The 22,130-nt window shown below is 35.6% G+C and overlaps 1 protein-coding gene across 1 annotated transcript in view; it reads left to right on the forward strand.

Moving 5' to 3' along the window:
• The first annotated feature begins 86 nt into the window (after positions 1-86).
• Positions 87-22,130, forward strand: part of PURG (purine-rich element binding protein G) — a 39,802-nt gene continuing 17,758 nt past the window's right edge. Inside the window, exon 1 of the mRNA XM_011977718.1 lies at positions 87-950. Coding sequence (XP_011833108.1) covers positions 87-950 — 864 coding nt within the window. The remainder of the gene's footprint in view (positions 951-22,130) is intronic.

Consider the following 22,130-nt stretch of genomic DNA (forward strand, 5'->3'; position numbering starts at 1 on the left):
CGGCCAGGCCGAGGGGCGTCTGCGATTGTTCTCAACACCCCTCCCCCACCCCACCCCGTGTGTCTGTTTGTCACTTGCAGCTGAAGATGGAAAGAGCCAGGCGAAGGGGAGGCGGCGGCGGCCGCGGCCGCGGAGGCAAGAATGTAGGGGGCTCTGGCCTAAGCAAGAGTAGACTCTATCCCCAGGCCCAGCACTCCCACTACCCCCACTACGCGGCCTCAGCCACCCCTAATCAGGCCGGGGGCGCAGCCGAAATCCAGGAGCTGGCCTCCAAACGAGTGGACATCCAGAAAAAGAGGTTTTACCTAGACGTGAAGCAAAGCTCCCGGGGCCGCTTCCTAAAGATAGCCGAAGTCTGGATAGGGAGAGGCCGGCAGGACAACATCAGAAAGAGTAAACTGACCCTCTCCCTGTCTGTGGCAGCGGAGCTGAAGGACTGTCTAGGGGACTTCATCGAGCACTATGCCCACCTGGGCCTGAAAGGCCACCGGCAAGAGCATGGCCACAGCAAAGAGCAAGGCTCCAGGAGGAGACAGAAGCACTCGGCACCCTCCCCACCAGTCTCCGTGGGGTCCGAAGAGCATCCTCACAGTGTCCTGAAAACAGACTATATCGAGAGGGACAATAGGAAATATTACCTAGACCTAAAGGAAAATCAGCGGGGTCGCTTCCTACGGATTAGACAAACCATGATGCGGGGGACTGGCATGATAGGTTATTTTGGCCACAGTTTGGGCCAAGAACAGACTATTGTCCTCCCAGCACAAGGAATGATTGAGTTTCGTGATGCCCTGGTTCAGCTGATTGAAGACTATGGCGAAGGAGACATAGAAGAACGAAGAGGTGGAGACGATGACCCACTAGAACTCCCAGAGGGGACTTCTTTCAGAGTGGACAATAAAAGGTTCTACTTTGATGTGGGCTCTAATAAATATGGAATTTTCCTGAAGGTAAGTGAGGTGAGACCACCTTACCGTAATACTATTACTGTTCCATTCAAAGCTTGGACAAGGTTTGGGGAGAATTTTATCAAGTATGAAGAAGAGATGAGGAAAATTTGCAACAGCCATAAAGAAAAGAGAATGGATGGCAGAAAGGCCAGTGGTGAAGAACAAGAATGCCTCGACTAGAGTGAAATTGAACTCCATCAGGCAAAATTTAAAATCACAAATTGGCTAAAAGTACTGATCCATTATCCTTTGAAGAAGTTTTTCCTCTTTTTTGGCCCGTTGTTACTAGTAATACCTCTAGTAGTTGATACTTCAAGAAGTCTGATTCTCATGTTATGTTACACATAGATCACTATAATTCTTACGGGAATTCCAACCTTCCCAGAGCTAAATAGTTTAGCTGCTTCAACTGCTCCAGACTATTGAAGTATGCAAATCAGCACAAAATGTGACATTCTGACATTCTAAATACCATAACTAAGATTTACATTGCACTATGACATAATCCTGAAAAAAGATACATATACTTAAATGGAAGTGTGACTTTCTATTTAACAAATTCCCCTAAACGTATTTCAATCCCACTTCATTAAAAGCTGCTAAGCTTACCTGTAGGGCAGTTACCACAGAAACAGAAATTGACCTCCAGTATATATAAATATATTTACTTATAAAAGGACAAGTAGATGTATATTGTCCATTGGATAACTGAATATTTATACCATCAAAGGATCAAATCTTATCTAATTAAACCTTAAAAATACAGTGTCATAATATTTCTTAAGAATACTATAGTGTTCTATAATTTCAAACTTTGTGGTAACCCTACATTTTATAGTTACCATATCAAAGCCATGGGAGAGTTTTAATTGGTTATTCTAAGTTTAGTTACAATCCCTTCTTTACCTCTACTTAATGTTCTTTATGTTTTTATTGACTTTCCAAAGTTTCAGGAATTACTTTTATGCCACATTGAGTGGGAGGCTTCATCCAATGGCTTTGCTATGGAAATCTTGGTGTTTTAGCTTTTCATGCTAATTTGAAGATTGCGAGAGGTTTCTTCCCCAAAATAGATCATGGACTCAAGGTGTTATACTTTATGCTTCTTCTTTAACACTATTCCAGAAGGGTTGGTGCACCAATTAACTGATATAAAAATATACCTGTAATAATATATTTTAGTAGCACTTTTGCAATTGCTACCCTTAAAACCATGTCAACACTTCCAGTATAAACCTGAATTTTACAGGTGTTTTAATTCCGGAGGGGGTGGAGATTTTTTTTTTCTAAAAAGAATTTAGAATACAAATTTCCAGTCTGAGAAAAATATTATTTGAAGATTGGTTATAAATATATTTGAAAGGAAAATTCAGGCATTTTCCAAGGTGCTCTTTCTGACTTTACACAAGACTCACCCATTTACCTGTATTAAAAATTACTTTCCAGGAAGTGCCACAGCAATTTTTCAACACCTAAGCAATTTTTTAAACAAGTGGGTATAGTGTTATATGTGTACCAACCCATCCTGTATTAACTGACTGAAATTACATCTATTCAGCTATATCTTCTTCTGAATGAAATTATTGTCTTTTATCTTGGCTTTATTCACCTCCTACACAGTAAGTCCATCTAATCATACTTAAGAGCCAGAACACTGATTTCAACCCCCAAATATTACTCTCATTGATGAGAGCTGGCTGCATGGATTCAAATCAGAATGTAGCTCTTCTTTTATATGCCAAAAGTAATTTAAAATTATATCAGCAATTTTTTTCTTCCAGAGGTTTGTCCCCCAATACATTTACGTGAGGTCACTAAGAAAACTTGATGGCATGAATTAAGAAAATTAATTTCATTGGTTTATGTTACTTAAGAACAAGCAATCAGTAACCCCGACATATATACTGGTGTTGGTTTACAGATCGTATTTCACATTTCCTCTAGTAGCGTGAAGGAATCTCATTAGTTCATTATAATTGTGGACCATCTGGATCACTATGGAACAACTGAAGGTTAGGAGATAATGTTAGTACTAGAGCTAATAGCACATGGTGGGTGTTGAGACTCTAAAAGTAGCAAGGATTTTTAAACAGTCCTAACTGTAAAATAACTATGTAGGCTTGCTAAAAAAAAGTAGTTTTTGGTCTATGAAGGAGTGATGTGCACTTGAATTACTGTACTACTGATTGTTATTGCTGCCCATCATAGTGCCTATTAATAATAATCAACCTGTCAGATTTTGGCAAACTGGAGCTGTGAATATTCTAGTATTTGATTGTTCCTATCGCTATTGCTATGAGTGTATACTCTCTCTTAAAGTCTTCCTTTCTAAAATATTTATATCCATTAGGTCTAAATGATTTCCTTTTACCTTTTGGGTCTGATAAGATTTGAGTATGTGTCTATATCTATATATATACACACACATATATGTATATGCATATATGTGTGTGTATACATACATACAATACCATGTCAGACTTAAAGATAAATATCTTTAACTCATTGTATATAAACACTATTAAATTTAGTTTTCCATTAATTATTTAAGTAAAGAATTAGTTAAGCAGCCAGATTTTCTACCTTGTATGTATAGTTCAAAGTTTTTACCATCTCAAAGCTGCAGATTAAATAGATGCATATATACTGGCAATTGAATATACTCTAAAATTATTAAGCCTTCTGCCAGTCCTTTTGTTTCATTTTTTTCATAATCATTGAAAAATGAGAAGATGCTATGATTTTTTGATACTTAAAATTCCCAAGAATTCATTAGCCATAATTAAATATGATCCAGTTCAAAACTCTGGTCTTAGGACATGTATTGCCATGTATCTTATAAAATAAGCTACTATTCTTATCTGTGCAATATTCACTTTATTTATTGTCATTTGTAACATACATGGAGCTGCAAGTGTTCATGGTATCCTTCAAAATAACAGAAACCCTGCCTTGAAGACATTAAACTCTTAAGGCAACTGGAAGTTAGAAGTTAAAAAATGAGCATGAAAGTTAGTAACCAAAAGTACTAGTTCACTGTATAATTCTAAAACACTGATGATGTTTGCACATAATAATCCAAGCATAATGTGGTGCAGGCTCAAAACTGTAGTAATATAAGCTAATAGTATGAAATTTGGAAACGGGTTCCTCTTGATAGTTGGCAGTGTGCTCCTAGCAATTGAAAGCAGCACTAATCTGTTGCTTATATGCAAAAGATGCAATGTATTATAAAGATATTAAAGTTCTGCTACATTTTATAATTTTCCTTGTTAAAACCCCAAACTGCCATGTCCCTGAAACTTGAGTCAAACACAAGCTTATTTGCACTAAAGAGCATGGCCAAAAAAATAAATGACAGGGTGGAAAAGCTAGTTGGAACCTCTTGAAATAATGGGTTCTGATAGGAGAATTTCACATTTGTCTATTTGAAAGCTATATGGTCCAGGCAGACAATCTGTCAGTTCACTAATTTAATAATGCACTTTACCTTTTGTATATAGAAGATGTACATTTATGCCACTTGACAGGTGGGATGTGTTTCAATAACTATGTAGCTAGAATCTATAAGGTGATCTCTTGCATGCATATGTTTGTGTTGGAACTGTTGTTGTAACAGGTTTCCATTAAATCAGTATAACGGAGAAGGGTAGAAGATGCTTTTGAAACAAATCCCAGTATATTTAACAAATAATTTTAAAGTAGAGTTCACATTTGATGTCTTAAGAACTAGAATAAATAAAATGCTATTTCCAACCCAAATTCGTATTACAGTTGAGACTGTATTTAGTTGAGATTCCCCATAATGCCCTGACAGTTAATTTGGGGAATTTGTCCAGACCAAATTTTTTTTCAATCATTGTTTCATTGTTGATATATGTTTAAGTAATGAATAAATATGCAGTACATAATATTATACTCAAATTAAAAGTGTGGTTAGCTGATGTGGCATTATTTAAAGAACACTCAGACTAAAGAAATAAGGTTTCAAGTTAAGGAAATGCAAGGAACCTATGAACAGTCACTAACACAAATATGATATCTCAGAATTCACAGAAGTACTAACCTTCACCAACTAAAAAGGGTATTGGGAGATTTAGTGTATCCTTCCATCTTAAAAGCTTCTTAAGATGTACATTTGAAAACTAGATAACTGTTACTTAATAATACTTTACTGAGAAACACTGTGTACTAACAATTCATCAAGAGTGTGCTATATTTACTGCGTTCATTTTATATCTATAGATAAGAATACATTATATAGTCATCCTACCTTAATATAATCATGTATTTATATTGTAATTTTGCAAATATTTTCCATAAAATAAACATTTATCTGAGCTGCACAATTTGAAGAGGATGAAATTGGAATACACCCTCAGATGCTCATTTTAAATAAGCAGCTACCATTGAAAGCTGATGTATGTATTATCATTCCTTTAAATTTGGGTTTGTGGTATATATTAATATTTAAATGAATAGGACTTAATTTGAATTTTAAGTGGTTTTCTGAAAATAATTTTTTCATAAGTGTGAGCTTTTTTTCCTGCTTATCTCCAAATGTTTTTCATTGGAACTATTTATGAAATCCTATTCAAAGCTTTATGTAAGGGGTTTGCTTAGTCACCACTTAGTTTGAAGTCTGTCTTTACTAAAATACCAAACATCTTTGACAACATACAAAGAGGAGTTAACATTGATTCTATGCCTACAGAATAATACAGGTGTAATATTTATCACTGCCTGAAAAGGATCTTAAAATCCTTCTGAAATTTCCTTAAATGTTTCTTGAATTTCAAAGAGAAATGGTGGCTAATGGCTAGCCCATCAGGGAAAGAGAGTAAGTATGATAACATGCTGTTGATACAACCCATAGTCCACCATACTGTAGCAATGAAGTTCAGGGGAAATGTGCTTTTCCCAACTTAATATCATGTGAAAATTGGGTTTTCAGATTACAGTAACTCTGTCATAAAGAAAATATACCCAAATTTAGTAAGTAGAGCTTAGAAAAATAATATATGTATAAGTATATATTTTCATGTATAGTGGAAAAAAATCCATAGTTGTTATTAATTTGACATGCTATTTTAAATCATTTAAATTTATTTTGGTAATGAGATTTTAATCACTATTTTTGAATGGGGAAAAACATACACATAGTACAAAATGGAAACAGTACAGATGGGTAGAGGGTGAAAAGTAGCAACCAATGTTAGCAATTTCTTGTGTATCCTTCTAGGGTTACTCTGCATATACAAGTATATGTGTATAATATATATATATATATTCTTTTTAAAAACATACAGATGAAAACATATTATATATACTATCTTGTACCTAGTAGGTTCAATTTCAGATCTGTCATTTTAAGTGACTTTTTTTTAACTTAGATATCATACTTGAGCTAGTTAACATATCACTTAATTTGAAATATATTACTATACCAAGGAAATATCAAAGAAATTTTGAATGAATCCCATTGGTATTTACTTAAAATGCAAATATATGTGTATTTTAAATATACAAATACTCAGTTTATCCTACTAGTTTCCCTTCCCTCTTCCTAGCCATCTTGCCTTCCTATATTCCCCTCACAAATATATTAGTCTTTTTCCTGAAGTAATGCAGTTCAGGAGTTCCAGGATATTAAATAATTTAACCAAGTGTTATCTTAAACCGTGTTCTCTAATGAAAAACACCCATATTTAAAAGCTTTAATAAAGTATCACTTTCAGTCAATTTTTACTAATTCTGTTACTATTATCTTTATCCAAAGACCTTGCCATTATAAAAGCAAATGAGTATCAGAACTTAGTGAAAAGGTTATAATTCTTTTGAAATACTTTATTAACATGAAGCCTTTATCTTTATGAGAAGGGTATAACGTTCATTTAGCAACCTCATCAAATCCAAGTTTAAGCAGATAGGTAACTCTAGACCCGATTGTTTAGAGCTTTGATTTTTCACTGAAGGACCAAGAGTCTGTCAGTAGTCTTGGGACCAAAGGTGCTGGGATGATTTGGGGAATGAGTAAAAATTGGGGTGCTATGAGGTTACAAGTACAGCTAAACTGTCTCCACTCTCTGCTGGAAGAATATGAAATGGTCAATATAATTTTTAATGAAGTTAGCATTATTACTATTCCTATAAACATAAACGAAGCTGCTTTAATAGTTTTGTGAGCACTCCTCCCCCAAAATCATAATTCTCTTTTCATTCCCATCAAGAGTGCATTTTGATATGACTTTTCTATTGACCACCAAGAAAAAATTATCTGAAAAATGGAAGATCCCATACTTGAGTCCTGAAAGATGCTATCTAATTATGAATTAAAGCAACCAGAGTAAAAGATCCAATACAATTGTAAATATCTTTTAAAATGTGGGTTGAGGAAGAAGAATTTTTTCTCATGGATTGGTATCCATGAATTTTATGAACATGTCATAAGGTTTACAAATTTAAAGCATTGCTTTAAACTTTAGAATAATAACTCTATATTTGGTAGCATAATGTCCTGTTTACAAAATGAGAGAGGTGTTAAAAGATAAGATCCTCTTAAACATATTTTAAAAGCATAAAAGAGTTTGCTCCCTTTATTTTCATGCTGAATAATTCATTATAAAATTCATTAAAAATTCATCTTTAGGAATGAATTTTGCTTAAACTTAGGCTGAAAAATATTAATAATTTCCCATCCTTAATTGAAGAGCTTCCCATGTTGGTGCTTTCTGGTAAATTATATTTTTCAAACTTTATGTTCTTTTGAATATTTCTTATGAAAAATTACATATTTTTATTGGGGCCAGTGACATCCACCAGTAAATAAAAACATAATGAATTAGTGCTGCTATAGTGAAGTTACTTTGTGATACGAATATGAAGAAGAAAAACTCATTTAAATGAAATATATACTTTCCTGTTTAATATTGTTAACTTATTTATGATTAAGTAGCAGTTCTCTGTCTTCACACTTTACCCTCTTAAACTTAATTTTTGCAAAAAATTGTTCTATTCGGTTTTCATTTTCCTAGGGAAAGGGAAAAATAGTCCCTAATGAAAAGTGTTTATAGTATTTAAAAGAGTTGCTCAAAGTGTAAGATTGGGGGAAAAAAGCTTATGTTGGTTTTTTTGTCTTTATCAAAATAATGGTATAAATCTGATTATCTTATTTGATCTGATTAAAGTCAGGATTTATTTTGTCAGAAACTTTTATATTCAAAACATTTATTATTTTATTTTTCTTAAAGAAAATGATTCTCTTGGATAATACAGAAATCTTCAGGATTTTGTTGTGGATTCGATGGGTTGTTGCCTAGAGGTAGCAAACAGAAAAGAAGAAATAGAAAAGAGAAATACAGTGGCTGATTATTTTGCCTGTCCATAACAAAATTCATCTAAGAGAAATAAGTCATTGTCAGAACTCAATCTCTGTTTAACCTTTAAAAAAGCATTTGAGAAAGAATAATAAGATTAATTCTGCCAAGGTGTGGCCTGACCCTGAGTAAATCACTCAACTTCTGTTGGATGATTTCCTCATGTGAAAGATGAATAGCATTGTGCTGGAAGCTAAGGTTCCCTCCTACTCTAAACATTTAAAATTCTGTATCAGTGGACTGTGAAAGGAAAAATAGATGGATAATACCAGAGTTGGGAAGTGTGAGAGTTTATCTGTTTACATTAAAAACAACTATAATGATGCAGCAACCTGTGGTGATACCCAACGGAACAATGCAAAAAATGTCAGTTTTATAATATGTATGTATTTCTTTAGCCACGCAAAATAAAATTTTGTTTCTAGTCCTTATTAAGACCAAGTTGTTGTACACTAACTACATAACTATACTAAACTTTAATTTTTTAAAAGAAATATTTTTAAATATTGACTATGTCCTATCTCTTTATTATATCCAATATCTCATTATTTGGAAGGAGCATTGCTTGTTTCTGAATATTCTGTAATCATTTTTTATATTCTGCATGGCAAAGGAATTTTACAGATGAATATCACTTCCTGAAATGCCGTTGTTCCTAAAATAACCATAAATCACATTGCCAAGTAATACTGCAGCTGTCATGGTAGTGGTCCCTACTGTCTTCGATTCCTTCTTGTTGATCCTGTCGAATATCCTATGCTAGAAATAATGATGTCTGACAAAGACCTTTGGGAAGGATACTGACCTGTGAACAGTATGGTTCTGTTTTAGAGGACCTGTAACTACTAGGGTATGCAAAGGTTAACCATCTAATGGTTTGGGGGTTTTTTTAGCCTTAAGAAACGTCAAAGGATGATGATTGGAAGAGAGAAGAAGCAGCACACAAGGTTTTTGTCTTAGAAGCATTTATTTATTTATTTACTTATTTATTATTACTATTTTGTTTTTTTTGAGATGGAGTCTCACTCTATCACCCAGGCTGGAGTGTATGTATTTAAGCAAAGAAGCATGTATTTAAGAACCCCAGTCCTCAACTATGCAGTGCCCCACCACTGCCAGTGGAGAGGATTAAAAAAGAGTGACCCATTTCTCCCTAGACCTCTCTTTTGGTGCCTGTTTATCAAAGACTCCATTTAAGAGTAACTTAAGTGTATTTTGAAGTGCATATGCATGTGTATTTTGCTAATTTCAAAAGTTTCTGTGCACATAAATTCCATTACGGAAACATTCCATATGATAACTAATCTTTGCCCTGGTGGTGGTTCAAAATAGCAATTTGGTTGGTCTGTTTTCAACAAATTCTATAGAATGAATTGGCTGTTGTTAGAAAATGTTTTCTGTCTTTTCTCCTCCCTCTCCTCAAAATAGCAGATACATTTTAAATCCTTGATTGCTTCTTTTTCAGTGGTGTTTGAAATCTAAGTGGGATTTGAGAGAATACTTTCTACAAAAGTGCCATTTTGTAGAAACTTTCCTCAGCTTCCCATCAAATATTCTAAGCAACTTTACCCAAAGAACTCACCTATGTGCCAAAACTACTGAGCAAAATAAAACAACAGAACCATAGGAAAATGATGTAGGAATAAGAATAAAGATATATACAGACACCTAAATTCTCAACATTCCTTATCATTTGCTAATTTACTTCAGAGACTACTGTATTTTATTTCTAGGTTCTTCAAACTATCAATGTGATTTATTCCAGTGATTTGTCAGTCTAGAATTTCAATAGAACAAAATCTTTTGCTGCTTAGTAGATGTGCCAAAAAGGGCATCTCATGTTATACAGTTGTAAAAATAGAATTCTAAAATTCCATTCATTATAATCCTCTTTCCTTCTTCCCTCCTGCACACTGTACCCTATTGGAAGTGGGTAAGGGCATTAATTTCGTTCACTATCACATGGACCCACTCCATCCTATTTATTTGTTCAGAAGACAATTGAAACACAATAGAGACCAGAGCTGCTCTTTGAAAATCTAGAAATTGCCCTGTGAGCTAGATCTATAGACTCTAAGAAAGAAGGGCTACTACTTCACTGAACTATTCTCCACACTCTTGCCATGTTTCTATATAAGAGTTTAAGATGAATAGAAAACCGATTTGACTTGGGATGACATGAACTGAAAGGTCAGTTACTCCAACTTTTCAACACACAGTGCATCTTCAGAAAAATATTTTTTACTAGCATGACTGACAGGTAATTTCAGAAATGAATTTAGGCTGAGCGTGGTGGCTCACGCCTGTAATCCCAGCACTTTGGGAGGCCAATGCGGGTGGATCACTTGAGGTCAGGAGTTCAAGATCAGCCTGACCAACATGGTGAAACCCCTTCTCTACTAAAAATACCAAAATTAGCCAGGCTTGGTGGTGCACTCCTGTAAACCCAGCTACTCAGAAGGCTGAGACAGGAGAATCGCTTGAACCCAGGAGGCGGAGGTTGCAGTAAGCTGAGATGGCACCACTGCACTCCCGCCTGAGCAACAGAGTGAGATACCATCTCAAAAAAAAAAGAAAAGAAAAGAAATGAATTTGGTCCCTAGAGAAGCTTCACCATGACCATTTTAATAGAGAAGGTGGTAAGAAAAGGAAGAGTCGATTAAGATTTATTAGTAGTAATAACTATTACTTATTGACCACCCACTGTATACTAGACATAGCTGGGCCCCTTATAACTACTATTCCTAATCCTTATAACAACCCTATTATCATCCCCATTTTCATTTTCATATGATTTTCCAGAGGTTTTTAAACTGGTTCGGAATTTCAGAATTAATGTATTTGAACGCAAATTTACACCAAAGCCAAAGATTGTGCCCATTCAGTTAGGCCAAACTGCCTTTCAGACTTCCTATGAAGCTGATCCTTCCAACTCTAATAAAGCACAGTCTATCCCCGGTCGCCACTATACATCTGCCTCAGCTTACTAGGAATTATTTTATCCAAAACCATCCCCCATATGTGGGACTAGTCTCACCAAAGAGACGCTTGGCTTATGTGAGGATTCCGTTGGTTAAAGTTGGTGCTAATACATACAAGTTATTTGATCTTTAGTTTACAGATAAAACCTCTAATCCTGATCAACTATTTCCAATAAATGTCATAATTTTTTAAAGGGATCAGATCACAAGAATGTGGAAGAGCTTCACAGTCTTATCCCTAGGGGCAGAGAGGAGGCAAATTACTATTCACCATGGGTCTACAATTTCATTTTCATGAACCAAAAACAACTGGTTATCTTAGTTTCAAAATAAATCTTACCAGTATTTTTGGAAGTTTTATTGATTTCTTACAACTTTTTCCTGCCATCTTATTGATGTCTCACAACTTTTCCTGCCATAGTCCTCCCTACATCATTCCTCTCATTTTCATATTTAATTACCAAATTTCCTCCTCTTTCTCTTAATTCCAGTGGAATAAACAGATAATTGCTCCATTTACAGATACATATTTTTCCCCATTACTATGGGGCACTAATTTTCAAACTTCAGTGTGAATACAAATCACCTCAATGGTTTGTTAAACCACAGATTGCTGGCCCCAGCTCAGAGTTTCTATTCAGTAGGGCTGGTAGGGTGGGGAGAAGACCAAGAATGTGAAATTCTAACAGTCCCAAGGAGAGTGGATGCTATGATCTAGGGGGACCGCACTCTAAGAACCACATTGCTCTTAGCTGATGAGATTTTTACCTTAGCTACAAAAGATAGTGATGGAAAAACTCAGTCAAAACAACTAGGGTATCTGGGTAGAAAGAGGAGACTCTGAGAGCTACTCCTTCTGCCTTGACAAGCTTACAAATCTTGAAACAAGCAACTTTTTAAATAAGTTGACCATGGTTTTGGAAAAAATTATTTTCTTGTCTTTTTAATAACCTTTCTGATTCCCTCTCATTTTTCAACAGCTATCTTGAGAAAAATCAGATAGGAATTAACAGTTATGAAACCTCATGTGAAAAGTTCAGCTTTTAAATATATGGAGACTGATGCATATTCTTAATTTATTATGTAATTATGGTATATAAATCTTGGTAAAGCAAAGTGAACAATTTATCTACTTAAGAATTATTAATACAAGTTTAATGACTATTAAATATTAGGACTTGAAAGATCTTGGAATTAATTTAGTCCCTTAGTTTTCCATTTTGCAACATACATCATGTAGCTCAAATGGTTCATAATTACTAGAATAAGCTAAGTAAACAGAATTTAAAGGCTAGAGCTTAAAATGCTGATTATGTCTTAAGATATATAAATGGTGAGAAATATACTAATTTCCTCTAAAAGCATGTAGTGTTTTTACCATCTTCATGTATCCTCTCTGTACGTATAGAATGGAGGAACTATATACTGTAGTGTGTTTACAGTACCTTTTTTTGTCTGCAATCTCTGCCTCCCAGGTTCAAGCTATTCTCCGGCCTCAGCCTCCTGAGTAGCTGGGATTACAGGCGTGTGCCACCACTCCCAGCTAATTTTTGTATTGTTAGTAGAAACAGGGTTTTGCCATGTTGGCCAGGCTGGTCTCGAACGCCTGACTTCAGGTGATCTGCCCGCTTTGGCCTCCCAAAGTGGTGGAATTACAGGCATGAGCCACCACTCCCGGCCTACAGTACTTTTCTTTAGATTAACAATTGAACTCATTGCTTTAAAATTAGAGATATTGGCTGGGCCCAGTGGCTCGCGCCTGTAATCCCAACACGTTAGGAAGTGGAGGCAAGCAGATCATGTGAGGTCAGGAGTTCGAGATCAGTTTGACCTACATAGTGAAACCCCATCTCTACTAAAATACAAAAATTAGCCAGGCATGTAGGCAGGCTCCTGTAATTCCAGCTACTCCGGAGGCTAAGGCAAGAGAATCACTTGAACCCAGGAGGTGGAGGTTGTAGTGAGCCAAGATTGCCCCACTCCACTCCAGCCTGGGCAACAGAGCAAGACTCCCTATCAAAAAAGAAAAAAAATTAGAGGTGTTTCACCTGAACACTCATTGAGCCCACTTTCTATAACTAACATATTTTTAAATAATTTATTCTATGCTTGCCAACCTTGTAGATATTCTGTACTATAATTAATATGTTGATCAAAATTAATAAAACCATATTTTTTTGAGATGGGGTCTCGCTGTGTCGCCCAGGCTGGAGTGCAGTGGTGCGATTTTGGCTCACTGCAAGCTGCGCCTCCCGGGTTTATGCAATTCTCCTGCCTCAGCCTCCCGAGTAGCTGGGACTACAGGCGCCCGCCACCACACCCGGCTAATTTTTTCTATTTTTTAGTAGAGATGGGGTTTCACCGTGTTAGCCAGGATGGTCTCGATCTCCTGACCTCATGGTCCGCCCGCCTTGGCCTCCCAATAATAAAACCATATTTTGTATTGAAATCTATATAATATCTATAACTGTATATAAACCTTAATGCTATCATTCTAGTGGATTACATCCTATTGAAGTATTAAATTAATTCATACGTAGACATTTGGCAGTTCTGCAAGTTCATTGACTTCTCTTAACAGCTACTACCTTTGAATGATTAGCACTCCAGAACACTGAATTAGTTCCTAATTGTGAAAATGATTAACTAACTGCTGACATAACAGAGATAGTCACAAACTCAAATGGATCATTATAGGTAATGTAACTTTTTTAAGAATTCTCTATTCACTTGTATTGTGGCTACAAGATACATTTTAGATTTAAAAAATTAAGTGTTGGAATTATACTTTGAGTAGGCTTCAGGCAGAATAAATTTATAGTAGACTTCAGCTCAACATTAGGGCAAACTTTAAGGATTGCGTGACTTCTCTCCTCCTGGAATTATTTAAGGTAGAGACTAGGCACGCACTGAATGTGGGATGCATAAAGGGAATTAAAAAATCAGAAAAGGTGAATTGTTATGGCTCAAAGATTCTTCTCCACTCCAAGGGATTCAGAATTTATTGGAAATAATCATTGGAACTTTTGCCTTCAGGGCCTTCTGTTAATTTACTGGTTTGGATAAAGAAGTGTGATTTCAAATTTTCTAATATTATTGTGAAAACATATAAAGAAAAAAGTCCTTCTTCCCATCCTTTGTTATTGCAGAACAACATAAGAACTAGGTTTTAAATTTTCATGAACCTTATTAATTAAATGACTAGTTAAATAGTATTTATGAAATTTATTCTGCAAGATTAAGTCTACCTTTTATAATTTTCAAAGAAACTTTTCACTTTCAGTCTTTTTTCAAGAAAGATTGTATGAAGGAATAAATTTAGTATTTGTAGTGCTATTTCAAAAGTACCTGCTATAGATTTATTTAGAAAGACATAAAAGGCAGTAGGGTAAATTGGAAAACCAAATTATTGGATATTATCAAATTTTTTCTTTATAAAAATTCAGATTAAATTCTGTTTAAAAGTCGAAACATCTGTAATATCGTTCTGCATTTTTTCTTGCACTGCTCAATTCAGGTGGAAAGAAGCAACATCGTTTGCTAATTTCACCTTAAATTTTTTGCTTTAAACAAGTTTCCAAGTAAGTTCATTATTGTTACAAATGCAATCTTATCTAAATTCAGGACCTTGTGAATTCATATGAAACTCAATTCTCCCGGTACTGTCCACTTTTTTCTTGTTACTTCTTCTAATCATCTCTGCTTTCTTGTGATACTGTAACATTTCCAGATTTCAAGTGGGCAAATAGTAGCTTTTATGGAGAGATCTGAGTGGTTTAGATGTTATCACACAAACATCTATAAACTATATTGCACATTTCTAAATATTTGGCTAAGCAAATTTTAGTCCTCCACATAAATATTACATACATGTTATATATAATAGATATGGATATATAGTCTCTTATAGAGAGTATGTGTAATATATGTTAAACATATATATTGCACATGCATATATATACAATTTTTTACATATATGTAAAAAATTTTAAAAGAGATCCCAATCCTATTCACCTTTTTCTTGTCCCTTGAGAAGTAGTGGCAAATTGGTTTCATCTCGCTTGTATCTACAATTGATTGGCTGCCCTAAAGTGCTGTGTTCGTATCTACAGGGAGAGGGAAAAAACAGCATTCATGCCAAGTATTTGCTATTTGTCATTCCTGCTTTAGAGACGTGAAAGTTCTCATTGTAGCTCTAAAAATTTCTAGCTTAGCCAGATAGCTGGCAGTTGCAGCACAAACTACCATGTGACTCACCTGGAATGTGTCTCTTCTAATATGTGAAAGAGATTGTTTGAAATCTCTTTCCTTTTTTCTTTTTTCCTTTTGATCGTCTCTCCTTTAAAAGAGCAGAGCATCTCCACTATGCCTCTGAGAAACTAGAAGAGTGATGGCCATGATGATGTCATCAAAGACACTCTTAAGTATTAAACTCTACATTTGCTTCTAATGAGTTCTGACCCCCATTAAAATGACAGCAGTTGCATCCTTTAAAATTGAGTCCAGTGATTCTCAAATATTAGTGTGCAGGTGTATTAAATAAAAATATAGGTTTGGTCCCCATCCTCGGATATTCTGATTTGATTGGTTCAAGACAGGGGTTCAGAAATTGGCATTTTTCGTTGTCTTACTCATTCTGATACAAGTGATCTGGAAGCCCCTCTTTGTCATTGACTTAGACTGTGGACTTGCATTCTTTTTTTGTTTGTTTCTTGTTAGACTTGCATTCTTTCTTCCATATCATTTTTCCAACAGAAATTGCTTAAATTTTAAATACTCTCAGTCATAACACCATGGGATGATGATTTTTTGGTTACAATATTAATAAGTAGTATCTGGGGCTCACTTTATTTTATGTATTTATTTATCTGCCTATTTATTTATTTATTTTTGAGACAGAGACTCACTCTGTTGCTCAGGCTGGGGTGCAGTGGTGCGATCTCAGCTCACTGCAACCTCCACCTCCCAGGTTTAAGTGATTCTCATGCCTCGGCCTCCTGAGTGGCTGGGACTACAGGCATGTGCCACCATGCCTGGCCAATTTTTGTATTTTTGAGAGACAGGGTTTCACCATGTTGGCCAGGCTGGTCTCAGACTCCTAGCCTCAGGTGACCTGCCCGCCTTGGCCTCCCAAATGCTGGAATTACAGGTGTGAGCTACTGCGCCCAGCCTTGGTTTGCTTGTTTGTTTTTGTTGTTGTTTGTTTGTTTGTTTGTTTTTTGAGATGGAGTCTCGCTCTGTCCCCCTGGCTGGAGTGCAGTGACACGATCTCACTGCAAGCTCCGCCTCCCGGGATCACGCCATTCTCCTGCCTCAACCTCCTGAGTAGCTGGGACCACAGGTGCATGCCACCATGCCTGGCTAATTTTTTTATTTTTTGTAGTGACAGCATCTCTTTATGTTGCCCCAGCTGGTGTTAAAGTCCTGGGCTCAAGCATTTCTCCCACCTCAGCCTCCCAAAATGTTGGGATTACAGGCGTAAGGCACTGCACCCGGCCAGGGCTCACTTTAAACACAGAGAAGCTAAATGCATAAATCCAGGTGTTTAAGATTTTATATACTATCGTATTGGCCAGCTTTCTGGGCAGTCATTCCTGGAAATGCCAGTTTCTCACCCGCCTCCTAAACTCACGTTCTGTCTATCTGATCTTACTTGACATCAGTCCACTGGTTTCATACTCCCTGGATTTCACAACCAAACATTTAGAGTCTCTAGAGCCAGGCGACTGGTCTTTCAGTCTCAAAAGTTGACCCTGTAAGTCTCAAATGACATTTCTCAGCCTCTTTTTTTAAAATATATATACAGTATAAACCTATCATTTATCAGGAGTAGAAAAAAATTGCCTTAGTCCATCTAGTCAGTCTTTGAATGCCTCACTTCTGGTGGTTGCGTGTTTTTTTGTTTGTTTGTTTGTTTGTTTGTTTGTTTTCAGTTGTGGTAAAAAAAATGCGTAGCATAAAATTTACCATCTTAACCATTTCTAAGGGTTCAGTAATGTTGTGTTCAATAGCGTTAAGTATATTCACCTTGTCATGCAACCAATCTCCAGAACTTTTTTGTCCTCCAAAACTGAAAGCTATATCCATTAAACAACTCCCCATCTTCCTTTCCCCCAAGCCTGGCAACTACCATTACGCTTTCTTCTCAACCTTTAAGCAAGATATTTTCTTAACCCTTCTCCCATCCATAATGGGTTTACAGTTATTGCTATTTAGCTCTCCAAGTATAAACTTTATCTCCTGTATTGTTAGAATTCTCACATGCAAAAAGATTTACAATTACAAAGCAATTGTGCTTGTATTAAGATAAGATATGCTTATAATCTTTGAGTGAAGGTATTTTATCCTGGAAGCTTTTCCACTGATTTACAGTGGGAGGTAAGCCTTTATTCCTCTTGAGACCTATGGAACTCACTTTATGCTTCCTGGCTGGTTTGTTATTTTATTTGTTTGTTGAAGGTTTAAGGCTAGAGTTACCGGGGCAATTAGGCTTAAATCCTAGAATTTCCTTGGCTTTTTCCTGTGTACATTCTAAGACTGTTTTACCATAACACATTATAACGTAAGTAGTAGATTGGAAGTTTTTCTAGAATTTGACAAATTAATGTTTACTAAATGATTTCATAATCTTTGTTTATTCAGTATAAAACTGTTTACCTTTAAACAACCTTATTAGAAACACAATTTGGGAGGAAATAGGTAAAAAATAAAAATGTATTTTTCTGCAAATGAACTGTTTCAAATGTTATTTTCAAAATCTTTGGCAGTAAGAAAATACTCAACCTGAGCAATACATTTTTTAAACTCTTATTCTGTAAAAGTTTTTCTTTTGAAATGTTTCTCTTCCTCTGTTATTAAAATTTTTAAAGAAATGAATAAAAGCTTAAAGTCTTAAAAGCAATATACATCTAAACAACCAAAAATGCTATAATTATGAGTATGCTGCTTATGATCTTCCCATAGGGAAAAAAAATCTCTCTTTTCTTAGCCTAAATTATTTTAGAGCTAGCCCAAAAACTGATTGATCATGACTCTTGGATAAGGATAACTAAGTCTTGGTTTCATGAATTTAACAATTTATATCAATGCTACCTTATGAGTTTTTCACACAAATGCTATTTGTATTGAACCATTTTAAATAGTTCCATAATCTGAAATAATTCAGTTTTTTTTTTTTTTTTTTTGAGACGGAGTCTCGCTCTGTCTCCCAGGCTGGAGTGCAGTGGCCAGATCTCAGCTCACTGCAAGCTCCGCCTCCCGGGTCCATGCCATTCTTCTGCCTCAGCCTCCCGAGTAGCTGGGACTACAGGCGCCCACCACCTCGCCCGGCTAGTTTTTTTTGTATTTTTTAGTAGAGACGGGGTTTCACCGTGTTAGCCAGGATGGTCTCAATCTCCTGACCTCGTGATCCACCCATCTCGGCCTCCCAAAGTGCTGAGATTACAGGCTTGAGCCACCGCACCCGGCCTAATTCAGATTTTTTTAATGATCTGCTGCAACATATTTGTATTACTGAATCTCATTTTTTCTTTGATTTCCATTATAAAATTAGAAATATTTTCTGGGGGAAAAAGTACTCCTTGAGTTGAAAAGATTTAGTGAAGGTGTTGTGTTGCAGCTGATTCAGTAATGTTCCAGGCAATTACCTTTTTTTGTTTTCAGTGTTCCCCTCACTATTTAAGATCTTTCCTCACTGATCACCATATCACCCCGAAATCACAGAAGTTTATTTAATGTCATGCATTGGTCAGAGCACGTGATGCCAGAACTTAACCTCCCCTCAATTTGCAGCTTCTAACCTAAGCTGGACACTAATATTTTGCCAGTAGGAACCTTTTTTTTGAGATAGTTTCGCTCTTGTTGCCCAGGCTGGAGTGCAGTGGCATGATCTCGGTTCACTGCAACCTCCACCTCCTGGGTTCAAGTGATTCTCCTGCTTCAGCCTCCTGAATAACTGGGATTACAGGCGCCCACCACCATGCCTGGCTAATTTTGTATTTTTAGTAGAGACGGGGTTTCACCATGTTGGCCAGGCTAGTCTCAAACTCCTGACCTCAGATAATCCGCCTGCCTCAGTCTTCCAAAGTGCTGGGATTACAGGAGTGAGCCATGGCACCTGACCAGGAACCTTTATATAGTACAATGAATTCCAGCCTGAAAACTCCCCAAGTTCTGAGCCTTTGTTTAATAAATATTTACCTAATATATCAATTATTATATTAAACTTACTTAGAATGAAGAAGGCCTGTAAGATTTATAATGACTGAAGTTAGTTTGCATTATTGTTCTTCAAGCGTTATTCAACTGTACTCCTCTTTAAGCAAGTTTTTGGGTCACTAGGTAACTGTGATTTGGTTTGTTGATCACCATTTATTGTTTGACTCATTTTTTCAAAGACCCGAGTATTATATTTAATGACATACCAAGCTGTAATTCAAGCAGTGCCCTCTATTAAGGTGATTTGCATCTGACTTGAGGCATATTAAATAAAATCTACATTTTATTTGATGCAAATGTTTTAAATTTTATATGAAAAAAATCAATCTTAGGTAAACACAGAACTTGATTCTTAAATTAGATTCTTAATAACTCAATTCTAAATGATTAGGAAATTTGTCACAAAATAACTATAAAGTGAATGTGAATGATAAATTACTCAGTATACCTATGCTATAATAAACCCCAAAAAATTAGTTGTGTATTATTTGGACTACTATTTCAATCATTCAGAAAATTGTGTTAAAAAATCCTTGCAGTCTTGCTGCTGACCTCATGGTGTGCAGTAGTGTGGTACAGAGGTGATGCACTGTCTTTCAGAAGCCTTGGATCTATGCCTTCTAGGTGGGCCTGGGGCAAGTCATTTAACCTCTGTGGACCTCAGCTTGCTTATCCATAGATTGAGGAAATTGAATCAGAGTGATGATCTCTAAGAACCCCTTCAATTTCTGTATCCCTGAAGTCAGTGAAGCGTCTCTTAAAGTTAGTTTCTACTTTCTTCTTTGGCCTTTTCTCATTTTCCTCCCACTTCCTTGGTTTCATCTCTCATCTGACATTTATTGACCATCCTTTCCTTCTTGGCATAGTTCATATTTAGTTATGGCCACTTTACAGTGTTGCAGTATGCTGCTTCTCTGCCTAATTTGCCCGGTTCCCTTTTTTACCCTGCCATTTAATTTAACATATAAATTATCTTGGAACTAACACAAAAACTAGTTGATTGTGATATATTGTATATATAATCAGTAAGACTTATCTTTTGGCCCTGTACACAAAAGTTTTAAATAGGCAATTCTTCCAGTTCCAAGAGATTTTTTTAGACACAACCTAAAACTTGATAGAGTATATTTTAAACTTAAGTTTCCCATATGAAAAATCCTATCTCCTTAACTTGAATTTAAGTTTAAACGCAGAGACTGTTTCTTCCTCTTTTGTATTCGCCTCTCAACCTTGCGCTGGGCTGATTACTTAAATCATCTCTTTTCACTTAATCACCAGTATTCCTGTTCCTGTTTTGTCTTTGAAATCTCGTTGCTTCAGGATCACAATACTTAACAGACAAATCTAAATGGCAACAATTGTTAATGAAAGTGATAGTTTTAAAATGTAACAAAAAATGCTATGTCATCTTTGTTTCAAAGATGACTCACAGTTAAAGGATGTTTTGTTGCCTGCACACCCTAAATTTTATTTCAGAAATATTCTTTCCCTTGCTTAATGGATAAGTGATGCTGTTCCTCTACTCATTCAAGGGACATTGAGTGGCTACTTTTTGCCAGGCTCTGTGCTAGGGACTAGGGATACAATAACTTAGGAAAGACAAATATTTCACTGCCATTAGCTTTAAGTGTGCCATGTCCAAAGTTACTTGATTCAAAGCAGCTTTTGGAGCCTAATTACAGTATCATTTTGTTCATTCAACAGATAAGTATTTGATTATCTGCCATGTGCCAGACAGTGTGTTGGTATATATGGAAGTGTATTTGAAGCTATCTAGTATAAAATGCTATGCATTATTTTTCCCTTAACAAGTTATCCTTTAAATATGATTAACTATCTACATACTGTCATAGTGCTCAAAATATATTTCATTGATGCAGATTTAGAGAAATACAATGATACTATTTTAAACAATAATTCTGTCCTCCTCATTCCAAATCTGCCTTGATGTCCTAGGGTGAAAATAACTATTCTGTTTCATCTCATGTGCCATTGTGTTCAAGTGGTAATGACTACCTGAGTCCTAGGTTAGAGATGATTGTGAAGCTCCATTCAAGCCCATGGTAAAATACTGTGATGATTTCTGTATGTTGATGGGCAGTTAGATGAGGAAAGGAAGGGGTAGTTACATACATGTCACATGTTAGCCCTTCCTACCCCAGGCTTTTGTATTCATCCTCACTTTAATTTTATTTCACTCTCATTGCATATGCAATATATTCACAAATTCTTTTTCTCCTCATATGTTTGGATTGACGAAAATCCATCAGTGTTCTCAGCTATGATGACTATCTCACCAATGTCTTAGCCAACCAAATGAGATATTACTGACACCTCTTTGTTAGTAAATCCACAGTTGTAATAATTTTCACTATAGAGACACTGCAGTGAAGACAATTAATAGATACATTCAGTTAATCATGAGTACAAAAAATTTGTCCTGAAAGTTTTCTATAACTGGTCATTAATTATGAAATATTTTCTAATTCAATTAAATATAAAAAGAATGTGCAATTTTAAATTATAATAATTTGCTTATAGATTAAAATCATTTTCTAAGTTCTTTCATCTATTATACATCATTTTACCCTGATGAAACTCCTGAT

Source organism: Mandrillus leucophaeus, unplaced genomic scaffold, assembly GCF_000951045.1.
Source record: "Mandrillus leucophaeus isolate KB7577 unplaced genomic scaffold, Mleu.le_1.0 Scaffold183, whole genome shotgun sequence".
NCBI classification, from domain to species: Eukaryota; Metazoa; Chordata; class Mammalia; order Primates; family Cercopithecidae; genus Mandrillus; species Mandrillus leucophaeus.